The sequence below is a fragment of the Scyliorhinus canicula genome, chromosome 18, assembly GCF_902713615.1.
Source record: "Scyliorhinus canicula chromosome 18, sScyCan1.1, whole genome shotgun sequence".
Lineage (NCBI taxonomy): Eukaryota > Metazoa > Chordata > Chondrichthyes > Carcharhiniformes > Scyliorhinidae > Scyliorhinus > Scyliorhinus canicula.
In genome coordinates, this window is record NC_052163.1 from 68,147,052 (window position 1) to 68,162,571 (window position 15,520).

At 48.8% G+C, this 15,520-nt stretch overlaps 1 protein-coding gene across 4 annotated transcripts in view; it reads left to right on the top strand.

The window, feature by feature from the left end:
• Nucleotides 1-15,520, top strand: part of unc13d (unc-13 homolog D (C. elegans)) — a 495,771-nt gene that overhangs the window by 220,276 nt on the left and 259,975 nt on the right. For all 4 annotated transcript variants that reach the window (XM_038777597.1, XM_038777599.1, XM_038777598.1 and 1 more), the window contains one exon: nucleotides 4,449-4,579. In XM_038777597.1, the coding sequence (XP_038633525.1) occupies nucleotides 4,449-4,579 (131 nt within the window). The remainder of the gene's footprint in view (nucleotides 1-4,448; nucleotides 4,580-15,520) is intronic.

Here is a 15,520-nt window from a genome sequence, read left to right on the forward strand (position 1 = left end):
TGAATGATTATCAAATAATCACAGCCTTGAAAATAAAATATATCCATGGCGACACTTGTCCATGGTTGAGTAACTAGTTAGCTTTCCACCAAGGTTTGCTTACATTGTGCTGGTTGGTGCATTTAGCACATCCAACACTACTGAATATCGTTGTCTATATCCCGATTGCCGTGCTCTTCTACATTTCTCAATGCCTTGATGTCCTTCGTGAATTTGTGTGAGAATATCTTGTCTAAGACATGATGGAATTACAATGCAGTCCCTTTTCAATAGAAAGTCATCTATGATTGTCAGGTCTTTTCTGATATTGTGAAAGTTTGCACATTTTCCTTTTGGCCAGTCAGTTCGTAGATATCGTATCACTTGCTGAAGTGTTGTATCTCGTAGAGTTTCTGCCTTGATCATTTGTAGTTTAGCATCTGTGACAGGTAGATTTGCTGTGATGAAGTTGGCTTGTGCTTCTATACTGAGTGCAATGTCAACAACTTTATTATCCTCGTGCATTGTGGCTCCGGATGTCATAGGGGACTCTATGGTCAGGGGCACAGATAGGCGCTTCTGTGGACGTGAAAGAGTCTCCAGGATGGTATTTTGCCTCCCTGGTGCCAGGGTCCAGGATGTCTCAGAACGGGTGGTGGGCATCCTGAAGGGGGAGGGCAAACAAGCAGAGGTCGTGGTACATGTTGGTACTAACGACATAGGAAGGAAGGGGGATGAGTCCTGCAGCAGGAGTTCAGGGAGCTAGGCAGAAAGTTAAAAGACAGGACCTCTAGGGTTGTAATCTCGGGATTACTTCCTGTGCCACATGCCAGTGAGGCTTGAAATAGGAAGATAGAGCAGCTAAACACGTGGCTAAACAGCTGGTGTAGGAGGGTAGGTTTCAGTTATCTGGACCACTGGGAGGTCTTCCGGGGCAGGTGTGACCTGTATAAGAAGGACGGGTTGCATCTAAACGGGAGAGGCATAAATATCCTGGCCGCGAGGTTTGCTAGTGTCACACGGGAGGGTTTAAATTAGTATGGCGGGGGGGTGGGTACAGGAGCAATAGGTCAGAAGGTGAAAGCATTGAGGGAGAACTAGGAAATAGGGCCACTATGTCTCTGAGGAAGAGCAGACAGGGAGATGTTGCTGAAAACAACGGGACTGGTGGCCTGAAGTGCATATGTTTTAATGCAAGAAGTATAACAGGTGAGGCAGATGAACTTAAAGCTTGGATTTGTACTTGGAACTATAATGTTGTTGCCACTACAGAGACCTGGTTGAGGGAAGAACAGATTGGCAGCTAAACATTCCAGGATTTAGATGTTTCAGGCGGGATAGAGGGTGATGTAAAAGGGGTGGAGGAGTTGCGCTACTGGTTAGAGAGAATATCACAGCTGTACTGCGGGAGGTCACCTCAGAGGGAAGTGAGGCTATATGGGTAGAGATCTGGAATAAGAAGGGTGCAGTCACAATGTTGGGGTTTACTACAGGTCTGCCGACAGCCAGCGGGAGATAGAGGAGCAGATAGGTAGACAGATTTTGGAAAGGAGTAAAAGCACCAGGGGTGTTGTGATGGGAGATTTTAACTTCCCCAATATTGACTGGGACTCACTTAGTGCTACGGGCTTCGACGGGGCAGAGTTTACAAGGAGAATCCATGAGGGCTTCTTAAAACAATATGTAGATAGTCCAACTAGGGAAGGGGCTGTACTGGACCTGGTATCCATGTGTCCATGGAGTGGATGAAGGCCAAATAGGAGGAAGAATTGGGGGAGGTAATGGAATAAGGTCTATGGTGCAAGGTGCTTCGAAGGGTGAATGCCTCAACCTCATGCGCGCGGTTGGGGCTGATACAATGTTTCAGGCCCACCTCACAAAAGCAAGGATGAGGCTGCTCTTTGAGGGGATGGAGGATGTCTGTGAGTGATGTGGGGGGGACCCGCAAACCATGAACATATGTTTTGGTCCTGCCCAAAGCTGGAAAGGTATTGGAGAGACATCATTTCGGGGTGTTACACCTCGAAGCCATTTTTAGGGTGTCGGACCTGCCCGAGTTGCAGGCGGGTATGAGGGTAGATGTTTTAGCCTTCACCTCGCTGATTGCTCGTAGGCAGGTCCTGCTGGGGTGGAGGCCAGCTTCTCCGCCCTGTGCCTCGTTGTGGTGGGGGGACCTGTTGGAATTCTTCTCCCTGGAGAAGGTGAAACTTGAGCTAAGGGATGCGAAGGAGGGTTTCTACAGTTCATGAGGTTTGTTTATCATAGACTTTCAGGAAATTGTTGCCAATGAACACAGGGTGGGGGAGAGTGGTGGTGGGGGGGGGGGGGGGGTGGGGGGGGGGGGGGGGGGGGTTGGTTTGTTTTTTCTGTTTCTGTTTTTTAACTTATATTTGGAATTTGCAAGTCAATGTTTCAGGCTATAGGTGGGATCATTTTTGCTTTGTTCCTTTTGACTCCGGGAGCACAGAGAGCTTCATCCACCCCACGACGGTAAGGCACTGCTCCCTTGCGGTACACCCCGTTACCCAGAAAATGTCCCTGGCGTCCGGATCCCATTCCGTGGAAACCCAGGGGTACTGCATCGCGACCCTCACCGTCCAAGGCGTAGAGTTTAGCAACCTCCCCCCCCCCCCCCCCCGCCCACGACCCTTATGGCCGATCTGCCTTCCATGTTTGCGAACCTCACCCCGGATTGCAAACCCGTCGCCGCCAGGAGCAGATGGTACAGAGCCCAGGACAGGACCTTCATCAGGTCGGAGGTCCAACGGCTTCTGTGGGAAGGCATCATTGAGGCCAGCAACAGCCCCTGGAGAACCCAAGTGGCAGTAGTAAAAACTGGGGAGAAGCACAGGATGGTCATTGACTACAGTCAGACCATCAATCTGTACATGCAGCTCGACGTGTAGCCCCTCCCATGCATATCTGACATGGTCAATCAGATTGCACAGTATCGGGTCTTTTCCACAGTGGACCTGATGTCTGCCTAACACCAGCTCCCCATCCTCCCAGAGGACCACCAATACACTGCGTTCGAAGCAGATGGCTGCCTCTATCATTTCCTCAGGGTTCGCTTTGGCGTCACTAATGGGGTCTCAGTCTTCCAACGTGAGATGCACCGAATGGTTGACCGGTACGTAATGTGGGCCACCTTCACGTACCTAGACAACGTCACCATCTGCGACCACGATCAGCAGGACCACGACGCTAACCTCCTAAAATTTCTCCAGACTGCCAATCTCCTTAATCTCACGTACAATAAGCAGAAATGCGTGTTCCGCACCAACTGCTTAGCCATCTTTGGCTATGTCATGGAAAATGGAGTTCTAGGGCCCGATCCTGACCGCATGCGCCCCCACATGGAACTCCCACTGTCCCAAGGCCCTGAAACGATGCCTGGGGTTTTTCTCCTACTATGCTCAGTGGGTCCCTAACTATGCAGACAAGGCCTTCCCACTCAGGGCAGCCCCCGCCCCAGGAGGATCCATCCTCCCACTGGTTCCACTCAGGGGTGACGAAGACAAGGACAACACGCTCCCGGAGTTACAGGTGACCAAGTCGACGCTCACATCACCACCAGGACTGAGGCGATCACAGAGGAGGATCAAGGCCCCCGACAGACTGAACTTGTAAATTTTTTTTCCACCACCCCGCCGTACTCTTTTTTTTTAACAGGGGGTGAATGTGGTAGTCACCACTAGCTGTATTATATGTATTACGGTAAGACACATATACTAGAGGTACATGGGTAAATCCCTGCCTGCTGGCTCGGCCAAGAAGGCGGCGTATAAATGTGTGTGTTCGCCGGTGCTGCAGTCATTTTGGTAGCAGCTACAGGAGGCACAACATCTTTGCTCAATAAAGCCTCAATTATTCCACTACTCTCATCAAGGGGTTGTAATGATCTTTTCATTTTACAAGGTCAAAAACCATTGCTTGCTGTTGTAGTAAACCATACATACCAAAAAATGTAGGGTGTGGTTCAGTTCTATGCTCAGCTGACTGATCTCAGATGAAGCAAGTGAAGTCACCACAACCAACTTCAGCATCCCAGATGAATGAAAATGAAATGAAAATCGCTTATTGTCACAAGTAGGCTTCAAATGAAGTTATTGTGAAAAGCCCCTAGTCACCACATTCCGCCGCCTGTTCAGAGAGATAATGGGGAGGAAATAGAATCAGGCAGGCTGTCCACTCCTGTCATTATTACTGAATCTTGATCTGTGAGCATAAAGTGAAGTCCACGATGGGCCTGTCTGTCTGGCCCATGGTTGAATAGTTTTATGACATTTCAACTAGGCTCACTAGTGAACAATGGTCTCTTAGGTTTTGAAGTTAATTAATTTCCTAAAACAATCTCTTAACAAGGGTCAGTACCTCAGGGGAAAAGCAGACAAAAGTGAAGTGAATTGACACAAAATATGAAGTTGTGCTTCCTTAATGAATTGTGAATATCATCTACTTATCACCAGGTTGCTGAAGATCTCCAGGAACAAGTGGCAAATATTAGAGGTGGCAAGTCCAAGGCAACAGTTGAGGGTCTATTCCAGCTCTACCAGAAACTCAAACAGCTACAACATCAACGGATATACCTATTACCAGAGTAAGTACAACAGTGTGCCTCTAGCACATTATATACTCACAGAGGATACCAGCAACTCACATATCAAACTATTCGGAAGGACAGAGTGGATGGTAAGGGAGGTGGTGTTGCTCTGTTATTTAAGGATGACATCCGGGCAATAGTAAGGGATGACATCGGTGCTATGGAGGATAAGGTTGAATCCATTTGGGTGGAAATCAGGAATAGTAAGGCGAAAAAGTAACTGTAGTCTATCGTCCAGAAAATAGTAACGTTATGGTGGGGCAGGCAATAAACAAAGAAATAAGTGATGCATGTAGAAATGGTACAGCAGTTATCATGGGGGATTTTAATCTACATGTCGATTGGTTAAAATATTAAAGCATGCCGTTGTGCAGAGAGACCTGGGTGTGCTAGTGCATGAGTCACAGACAGTTGGTTTACAGGTGCAACAGGTGATTAAGAAGGCAAATGGAATTTTGTCCTTCATTGCTAGAGGGATGGAGTTTAAGACTAGGGAGATTATGTTGCAATTGTATAAAGTGTTAGTGAGGCCACACCTGGAGTATTGTGTTCAGTTTTGGTCTCCTTACTTGAGAAATAACATACTGGCACTGGAGGGTGTGCAGAGGAGATTCACTAGGTTAATCCCAGAGCTGAAGGGGTTGGATTATGAGGAGAGGTTGAGTAGACTGGGACTGTACTCGTTGGAATTTAGAAGGATGAGGGGGGAACTTATAGAAACATTTAAAATGATGAAGGGAATAGATAGGATAGATGCAGGCAGGTTGTTTCCACTGGCGGGTGAAAGCAGAACTAGGGGACATAGGCTCAAAATAAGGGGAAGTAGATTTAGGACTGAGTTTAGGAGGAACGTCTTCACCCAAAGGGTTGTGAATCTATGGAATTCCTTGCCCAGTGAAGCAGTTCAGGCTCCTTCATTAAATGTTTTTAAGGTAAAGATAGATAGTTATTTGAAGAATAAAGGGATTAAGGGTTATGGTGTTCGGGCCAGAAAGTGGAGCTGAGTCCACAAAAGATCAGCCATGATCTAATTGAATGGTGGAGCAGGCTCGAGGGGCCAGATGGCCTACTCCTGCTCCTAGTTCTTATGTTCTTATGTTCTTATATACTCATACTGTATCTGGCAATCCAAATCTACACATTCAGGTAGTCTATTAATTCACATGTATTTTCAGCCTACTCTTGAAACATGTACATTGTGTCATGGGCGTGTCCCTTTAAGAAAGGGACATGGCTTTATCACATGGCTTAAGGGTTTTGTCTTATTACATGGCTTCAGTAATGTCTTGTGTGGGTGGAGCTGGGCTGTGGCTCGGAGTTTTTACTTTCGCTTTGAGTTTTTGGACTGGTTTGAACTGCACAGGATGAAAGAAGAGTCTTTCTAGATCTTTACTTCAAAAGCTGTTCCAGACTGCTTGGTAACTTAACAGAGATAATTGCTTTCTGGAAGAAATTCAAATCTTTGTTTGAAAAGGGGAACAGAGTATCAATGACAACAGTCTTATATCAGTGAGCTGGGCCACACCTTTGAAAAGGGGTTTCTGGTTTTACTTGGATTTTGTTATTAAATTGGAATACTTAAGGGGGAATTCATTAAGGTTATACATAGATTACTGTAGTAGTTGTGTGGGGGGTATTTATGTTTGCAATTGATAAAAATTATTGCTGTGTGTGTTTATGCAAATGTTAACTAAATTCTTAGAATAAAGCTTGTTTTTTGATTAAAAGTGCCGAAGAAGTCTGTTGAATAACACCTGAAAGGCAGCCTCTTGTGCTCATCCTAGCCAAAATCAATAATAAGTTATAGGCCAGGTGGACTACGTAATATATTTTGCAGTTATCAAACCCTGACCCATAACAAGTGCTAGTCACAAAGTATGTACCAGCAACACTAACTTATTCGCAGTACTCATACTGTAGATTTCCAACACTATACATCACACTACTGTGGTGTTCTTTGTATTGTTTATTTCAGGATAGTTGGCGTAGTTCACAAAGACCACAAAATAACTTGAACTTAAACAAAGCTATAAATTTATCAACACTTCTACTTTTGACTCGACACCTATTCCTAAAGAATACTATTGATTATTAACATTTAAACTACACTCTAGAAAGTTAATCTAAATACTGATATAATCTATGATCGGCTTTCACTCTCTCTATTTGTATTCTGACTCTCTCGTGCTAGCTCCTACACACACTCTCACACAAGGCTTAGCATCACTGCCTTATATACTTGTAACTCCCTCTCATGGCTACTCTAGACACTTCATTACTTCACACTTGAAGTTCTTACAGTTATGTTAATACCACATCCCCTTTCTTTGTCAAAGAAAATTATTATAACTTTTGTTCATTAATTTGTAAATAGCTGTTCTATCATTTAGATGATAAAATGATTAATTATACAGACATCACAAATTAAGTCTTTCAGGCAGTCTTCTTCTTGTGGACCTCCTTAACAGTGTCTTCAAGGTATTCAATTGCTGTGCTACATCTTCTCACTGTGTCTGTATCAAGTAAGGATTAGGAAAGTCAATGTCCTTGAAGATGTTAACTGGATCAATAACATTCTGAGGTTGAGATTTAGCATTACGTTGATGCACAATAGTGCTCTTCTGTTTCTTCTGAACAGAGATCCTTGTTCAGTATTGACTAAGTACAACCTTGGTGCGACTTGTCTCAGAACTTTTGTGACGTGGTTGTGGTGAATGAGGTTCACATGGTATTATAAGTTACCAATGTCACTCTGTTCCCATTGTATATATGTACCGGTATTGTAAGTGCAGTTGCACTACCTGACCACCAGGGGGAGTAGCTCTGGGAGTACTCGAGAGTTTGTACTGGGCTCCCCCCTTGGCTCCGCCCAGAACTCCTCCCCCTGGAGCTGCTGTATAAAGATCCGTGCCACAGAGCCAGCCAGCCAGTTCATCGAAAGTTCAACGGCTAACAGGCTGGCTCTGTTGTAAGTATATTAAAACCGCTATTCTAATCCTACAAGCACGTGTCCATAGAATTGATGGTTCCATCAATTTAATATACTTACGAAACAGTCGAAGTAAATCATGGAAGCAGCCCTCAAGCCCGGACGCCTAGAACTCGACCCGCAGGATGCAGAGGCTAAAGAAATTTTATCCCACTGGCTGAGAAGTTTTAAGGCCTACCTGGCAGAAGCCAGCACCGTTGAAACAACGGAGGAACAAAAGCTCAGCCTACTGCACGTGAGGGTAAGCCACAGAATCTCCACGCAGCTAAACCCGGCCGGTTCTTACACCGCAGCGCTGGCGATATTGGACAAAACGTACGTTAAGCCCATTAACGAGGTTTATGCACGCCACGTGTTTACGACTCACCGTCAGCGGCCTACAGAAATGCTAACCGAGTTTGTACGTGAACTGAACAATCTTTCTAATGACTGTAATTATCAAGCCGTTACCGCGGCTGAACATAGGGAGCTTGCTGTGCGGGACGTTTTCGTAGCGGGCCTTAGATCTAACTATGTGCGCCAAAGACTGCTAGAAAAGGGGGCCCAGGACTCAGATACTACTGTAGAGGCTGCTACCACTATGGAAGTCTCCTACCGCAGCCTCACCTCGTTCCCTGCGACCTCATCGTGGGCCCCCGCCCAACAACTCCCCCAGGCCTGTGCCACACGGCCCCCCAGCTACCGCGCTGCCAAAACCAGTTACTCTGCGGCCCCAACCAGTCACTCTGCTGCCCCAGCCAGCTACTCAGCTGCCCCAGCCTGCCATTTCTGTGGACAAAGTCAGCACCCGTGGCAGCACTGCCCAGCCCGATCCGCGACCTGCAGCAGCTGCGGAAAGAAAGGCCACTATGCCAGAGTGTGCCTCACGAAAAGGGCCCCAGTTTCTAACTCCCCAATAGAGAGAACAAATCGCTCCCAGCACCAGCGGGCCCGTGGGGCCCCGAAACGCTGCAGCTTACGCCCCGACTCCGCCCCCTCCCGCCACGTGCGATCCATGGGGGCAGCCATCTTGGCAAATCCCCACCATGCGGCCGGCCACGTGCGACTCATGGGGGCCGCCATCTTGAACGCCATCTTCCTCGCCGCTCACCACGTGCGATCCACGGGCCCCATCTGCATCGCCATGCTCAGATAGCTCATCAGAAGACTACGACTTCCCCGGGCACTCATCACGCGGCCCGCAACTCAGCGCAGCGATCCTGCATCCAGCTCGCCAGAACGTACCGGCATCTACTCGACCGGATGCCCACTCGGAAGACTACGACTTCCCCGGGCACCCATCACGCGGCCCGCAACTCAACACGGTCACACTAGATCAATCCCGCCCCAAGCACCTACGAAGTTCGATGGCGGAGGTCCAGATCAACGGGTACAGCACGCCATGCCTCTTTGACTCCGGGAGCACCGAGAGTTTCATACACCCAGAGCTGGTAAGACGCTGTTCGCTTCCTATTTTTCCTGTGAGCCAAACTATCGCCCTCGCTTCGGGCTCCCACTCAGTCCAAATCCAAGGACGCACCGTCACTACGCTCACAATTCGAGGCGCTAGTTATTCGAAATTTAAACTTTATGTCCTGCCTGACCTTTGCGTGCCACTCTTATTAGGCCTGGATTTCCAGTGCAACCTCAAGAGCCTCACCCTCAGCTTCGGTAGGCCCCTGCCCCCACTCACTATCTGCAGCCTAGCCATGCTTGCGCATCTCCCCCCCCCTTCTCTCTTCGCCAATCTCACTCCAGATTCCATCCAGTAGCTACTCGCAGCAGGCGATACAGCCTACAGGATAGGGTCTTTATCCGATCGGAGGTCCGACGGCTGCTCAGTGAGGGGATCATAGAGGCCAGTAATAGTCCCTGGAGAGCTCAGGTGGTGCTCGTCAAGACCGGGGAAAAATATCGCATGGTCGTCGACTATAGTCAGACCATAAATCGCTTTACGCTCCTAGACGCGTATCGCCTCCCCAGAATTGCAGACACGGTTAACCAGATCGCCCAATATCGGCTATTTTCCACGGTGGATCTGAAGTCTGCAGACCACCAGCTCCCAATCCGCCCGGAGGACCGCTACTACACGGTGTTCGAGGCCGATGGCTGCCTCTTCCATTTCCTCTGGGTTCCCTTCGGCGTCACTAACGGGGTTTCGGTGTTCCAACGAGCAATGGACCGAATAGTAGACCAGTACGGGCTGCGGGCCACGTTTCCGTATCTGGACAATGTTACCATCTGCGGCTATGACCAGCAGGACCACGACGCCAACCTCCACCGTTTTCTCCAAACGGCACAGAAATTAAATCTCACTTATAACAAGGAGAAATGCGTTTTCCGCACAAACAGACTGGCCATCCTTGGCTACGTCGTGGAGAACGGAGTCCTGGGCCCAGACCCGGACCGCATGCGCCCGCTCTTAGAACTCCCCCTCCCTCATTGCCCCAAGGCCCTCAAACGGTGCTTGGGGTTCTTTTCATACTACGCCCAGTGGGTCCCTCAATATGCGGACAAAGCCCGCCCACTCTTTAAGGCCACACGATTTCCCCTGTCTGCTGAGGCACGCCAGGCCTTCAGCTGCATCAAGGAGGACATCGCCAAAGCAGCCATGCGGGCGGTGGATGAATCCACTCCCTTTCAGGTTGAGAGCGACGCCTCAGAGGTAGTTCTAGCAGCCACTTTAAATCAGGCAGGGAGGCCCATTGCATTTTTCTCCCGTACCCTATCCGCTTCAGAACTCCGACACTCCTCAGTCGAGAAGAAAGCACAAGCCATCGTGGAGGCTGTTCGTCACTGGAGGCACTACCTCGCAGGTAGGAGGTTCACCCTCATCACCGACCAACGATCGGTTGCCTTTATGTTTGACAACTCGCAAAGGGGCAAAATAAAAAACAATAAAATCCTTCGGTGGGGGATCAAACTCTCCACCTATAGTTACAATATTAAATATCGACCGGGGAAGCTCAACGAGCCCTCGGATGCCCTATCCCGCGGGACATACACCAGCGCACAGATCAGCCGTCTGAAAGCCATCCACGATGACCTCTGCCATCCAGGGGTCACCCGGCTCGCCCACTACATCAGAGCCCGAAACCTGCCTTTCTCCAACGAGGAGGTAAAAGCGGTCACCAGGGACTGCCCGATCTGTGCAGAGTGCAAACCGCACTTCTATAGACCAGACAGGGCCACCTGGTCAAGGCTTCTATGCCCTTTGAACGCCTTGCGATCGATTTCAAAGGGCCACTCCTCTCCACTAACAAGAACATTTATTTCCTCAACATCATAGACGAGTTCTCCCGATTCCCTTTTGCCATCCCGTGCCCCGACATGACCCCCCACACAGTCATTAGGGCCCTGCATAGTGTCTTCACCCTGTTCGGTTTCCCCAGCTACGTGCACAGCGACCGGGGTTCGTCCTTTATGAGCGACGAGCTGCGTCAGTACCTGCTCGACAAGGGCATCGCCTCGAGCAGGACAACCAGCTACAACCCCAGGGGGAACGGGCAGGTGGAGAGGGAGAACGTGACGGTCTGGAAGACCGTCCTACTTACCCTCCGGTCAGAAAACTCCAAGTCTCCCAATGGCAAGAAGTCCTCCCAGACGCGCTCCATGCAATTAGATCCCTCCTCTGTACAGCGACCAATCAAACCCCTCACGAGCGGCTCTTCATTTTTTCTAGGGGCACTACCACGGGGGTCTCACTTCTGGCGTGGCTGAGGACACCAGGCCCGGTTCTCCTGAGGAAGCACGTCAGGGCGCACAAAACCGACCCCCTTGTTGAAAAGGTGCGCCTCCTCCATTCCAACCCCCAGTACCCATTCGTGGAGTTCCCGGACGGTCGCCAGGACACAGTATCCCTTCGGGACCTGGCACCCGCTGGATCTAGCCCCCCCCTACCCCCACTGAGGAACCCCTTACCCTGTTCCCTATGCTGCCGCCCCCTCACGCCCCCGATCCCGCAAGCTCGCCCCACCTGTTCCACGTGCCAGCACCAGCCCGCCCCCAGCGCCCCCAGTCTCCGGTCGAGCCAGAGGTGTATGAAGTTTGGACGAGACCCGCCCCGGAGTCTGCCATTGTACCCCAGCTCTCAACACCCACCCAGCCACCGCAAGAGGCTGCAACCCCGGTGCTCCGCAGATCGCAACGAACAATTCGTCCACCGGACAGACTAACTCTGTGAGCCACCACCCCCGCCGGACTTGATTTTTTTCACAGGGGGTGAATGTGGTGAATGAGATTCACACGGTATTATAAGTTACCAATGTCACTCTGTTCCCATTGTATATATGTACCGATATTCTAAGTGCAGTCGCACTACCTGACCACCAGGGGGAGTAGCTCTGGGAGTACTCGAGAGTTTGTACTGGGCTCCCCCCTTGGCTCCGCCCAGAACTCCTCCCCCTGGAGCTGCTGTATAAAGATCCGTGCCACAGAGCCAGCCAGCCAGTTCATCGAAAGTTCAACGGCTAACAGGCTGGCTCTGTTGTAAGTATATTAAAACCGCTATTCTAATCCTACAAGCACGTGTCCATAGAATTGATGGTTCCATAAGTGGTGCCATCCTCCTTCAGGATTCTCAATCCGTACAAAGTCACCTTCTTTTAGTTCAGACAGAGGTTTGGATCATTTTTCATTGTCCTCTTTTTGTTTCTTTTTCTTTGATGTGATAATTTGTGTATCTCTTGATTATCCATATCTGGAATGGTTAACTTAGGTAATGTGGTTATGTGGTGCAAAGCATTAGCATCTGAGCAGGTGATAATCCAGTTGACAGTGGTGATGCTCTGTACGCCAACAATAGATTTTGATTATCATCAATCACTTTGTGGAACAATTTCTTTATTATTCCTACTCCTTTCTCTGCTTTGCCATTTGACTGAGGATAACATGGGCTTGAAGTAATGTGATTGAAGTTGTATTGCTCTGCAAACTGTGTCCACTCCCAACTTGAAAAATACAGACCATATTTAAAGGTAGCCTATGGCCTGCAAAAATTGGTTTTGTTGCCCTTATGACAGATCTGGCAGTCGAATCATTCAGCATCATCACCTCTGGATAGTTGGAGTAATAGTCTATGACCACTAAATAGTCACAACCTTGGAAATAAAACAAATCCATATCCACTTTGCTCCATGGACTGGTAACTATTTCCATCTCTTTCATGCTTTCTCTACTCTGTACTGGCTCATGCATCTGGCAGAGTGTGCATTCTTGTACATGTTGGTCAATATCTCTATTGATTTCCGGCCAATACACCTACTGTATGGCTCTCTTACGACACTTTTCTATACCCCGATGACCCTCGTGAATCTGCTGCAGAATTCTTAAAAGTAAACTGGCAAGAACCACAATCCTATCTCCCTTGAGCAGGAAATCATCTGTTGCAGAAAGATCAGCTCTTATATTTCTAAAGTAGCCATGATGTCGAGATGCCGGCGTTGGACTGGGGTGAGCACAGTAAGAATTCTTAGAACACCAGGTTAAAGTCCAACAGGTTTGTTTCAAACACTAGCTTTCGGAGCACTGCTCCTTACTCAGGTGAATGGAGAGGTATGTTCCAGAAACATTTATATAGACAAAGTCAGAGATGCCAGACAATGCTTGGAATGCGAGCATTTGCGGGTAATCAAATCATTACAGATCCAGAGATAGGGGGTAATCCCAGGTTAAAGAGGTGTGAATTGTCAAGCCAGGACAGTGGTAGGATTTTGCAAGTCCAGGTCAGATGGTGGGGGGTGAATTTAATGCGACATGAATCCAAGATCCCGGTTGAGGCCGCACTCCACTTCACCAGCTTTCACCCGAAACACATTAAAGAAGCCATCCCCTATGGACAAGCCCTCCGTGTGCACAGGTTCTGCTCAGACGAGGAGGAGCGTAACAGACACCTACAGATGCTGAAAGTGGCTTTCGTATGAACGGGATATGGCGCTCGACTCATCGATCGACAGTTCCAACGCGCCACAGCAAAAAACCGCACCGACCCCCTCAGAAGACAAACACGGGACACAACTGACAGAGTACCCTTTTTCGTCCAGTACTTTCCTGGGGCGGAGAAACTACGACATCTTCTTTGCAGCCTTCAACACATCATCAATGAAGATGAACATCTTGCCAAGGTCATCCCCACACCCCCACTACTGGCCTTCAAACAACCGCACAACCTCAAACAAACCATTGTTTGCAGCAAATTACCCAGCCTTCAGAACAGCGACCACGACACCACACAACCCTGCCAGGGCAATCTCTGCAAGACATGCCAGATCATCGACATGGATACCATCATTACACGTGGAAACACCACCCACCAGGTACGCAGCACATACTCGTGCGACTCGACCAATATAGTCTACCTTATACGCTGCAGGAAAGGATGTCCCGAAGCGTGGTACATTGGCGAGACCATGCAGACACTGCGACAACGCGTGAACGGGCATCGTGCGACAATCACCAGGCAGGAATGTTCCCTTCCAGTCGGGGAACACTTCAGCAGTCAAGGGCATTCAGCCTCTGATCTTCGGGTAAGTGTTCTCCAAGGCGGTCTTCAGGACACGTGACAACGCAGAATTGCCGAGCAAAAACGTATAGCTCAGTTCCGCAAAGGTGAGTGCGGCCTCAACTGGGATCTTGGATTCATGTCGCATTACATTCACCCCCCACCATCTGGCCTGAACTTACAAAATCTTACCAACTGTCCTGGCTTGAGACAATTCACACCTCTTTAACCTGGGATTACCCCCTATCTCTGGATCTGTAACGATTTGATTACCCGCAAATGCTCGCATTCCAAGCATTGTCTGGCATCTCTGACTTTGTCTATATAAATGTTTCTGGAACATACCTCTTCATTCACCTGAGGAAGGAGCAGTGCTCCGAAAGCTCGTGTTGAAACAAACCTGTTGGACTTTAACCTGGTGTTGTAAGACTTCTCACAAAGAAAAGTACAGCACAGGAACAGGCCCTTCGGCCCTCCAAGCCCGTGCCGACCATGCTGCCCGACTAAACTACAATCTTCTACACTTCCTGGGTCCGTATCCCTCTTTTCCCATCCTATTCAAGTATTTGTCAAGATACCCCTTAAAAGTCACTATCGTCCCTGCTTCCACCATGTCCTCCGGCAGCGAGTTCCAGGCACCCACTACCCTCTGTGTAAAAAAGCTTGCCTCGCACATCTCCTCTAACCTTTGTCCCTCGCACCTTAAACCTAGTAATTGACCCCTATACCCTGGGGAATAGCCTCTGACTACCCACTCTGTCTATGCCCCTCATAATTTTGTAGACCTCTATCAGGTCGCCCCCTCAACCTACATCGTTCCAGTGAGAACAAACCGAATTTATTCAACTGCTCCTCATAGCTAATGCCTTCCATACCAGGCAACATCCTGATAAATCTCTTCTGCACCCCCTCTACAGCCTCCACATCCTTCTGGTCGTGTGGCGACCAGAAGAGAACACTATACTCCAAGTGTGGCCTAACTAAGGTTTTATACAGCTGCAACATGACTTACCAATTTTTATACTCATAGCCCCGGTAAATGAAGGCAAGCATGCCGTATGCCTTCTTGACTACCTTCTCCACCTGTGTTGCCCCTTTCATTGACCTGTGGACCTGTACACCTAGATCTCTCAGACTGTCAATACTCTTGAGGGTTCTACCATTCACTGTATATTCCCTGCCTGTATTAGACCTTCCAAAATGCATTATCTCACATTTGTCCGGATTAAACTCCATCTGCCATCTCTCCGCCCAAGTCTCCAAACGACCTAAATCCTGCTGTATCCTCTGACAGTCCTCATCGCTATCCGCAATTCCACCTACCTTTGTGTCGTCTGCAAACTTACTAATCAGACCAGTTACATTTTCCTCCTACGAACAGCAAAGGTCCCAACACTGATCCCTAAGGAACACCTCTAGTCACAGCCCTCCAATCAGAAAATCACCCTTCCATTGCTACTCTCTGCCTTCT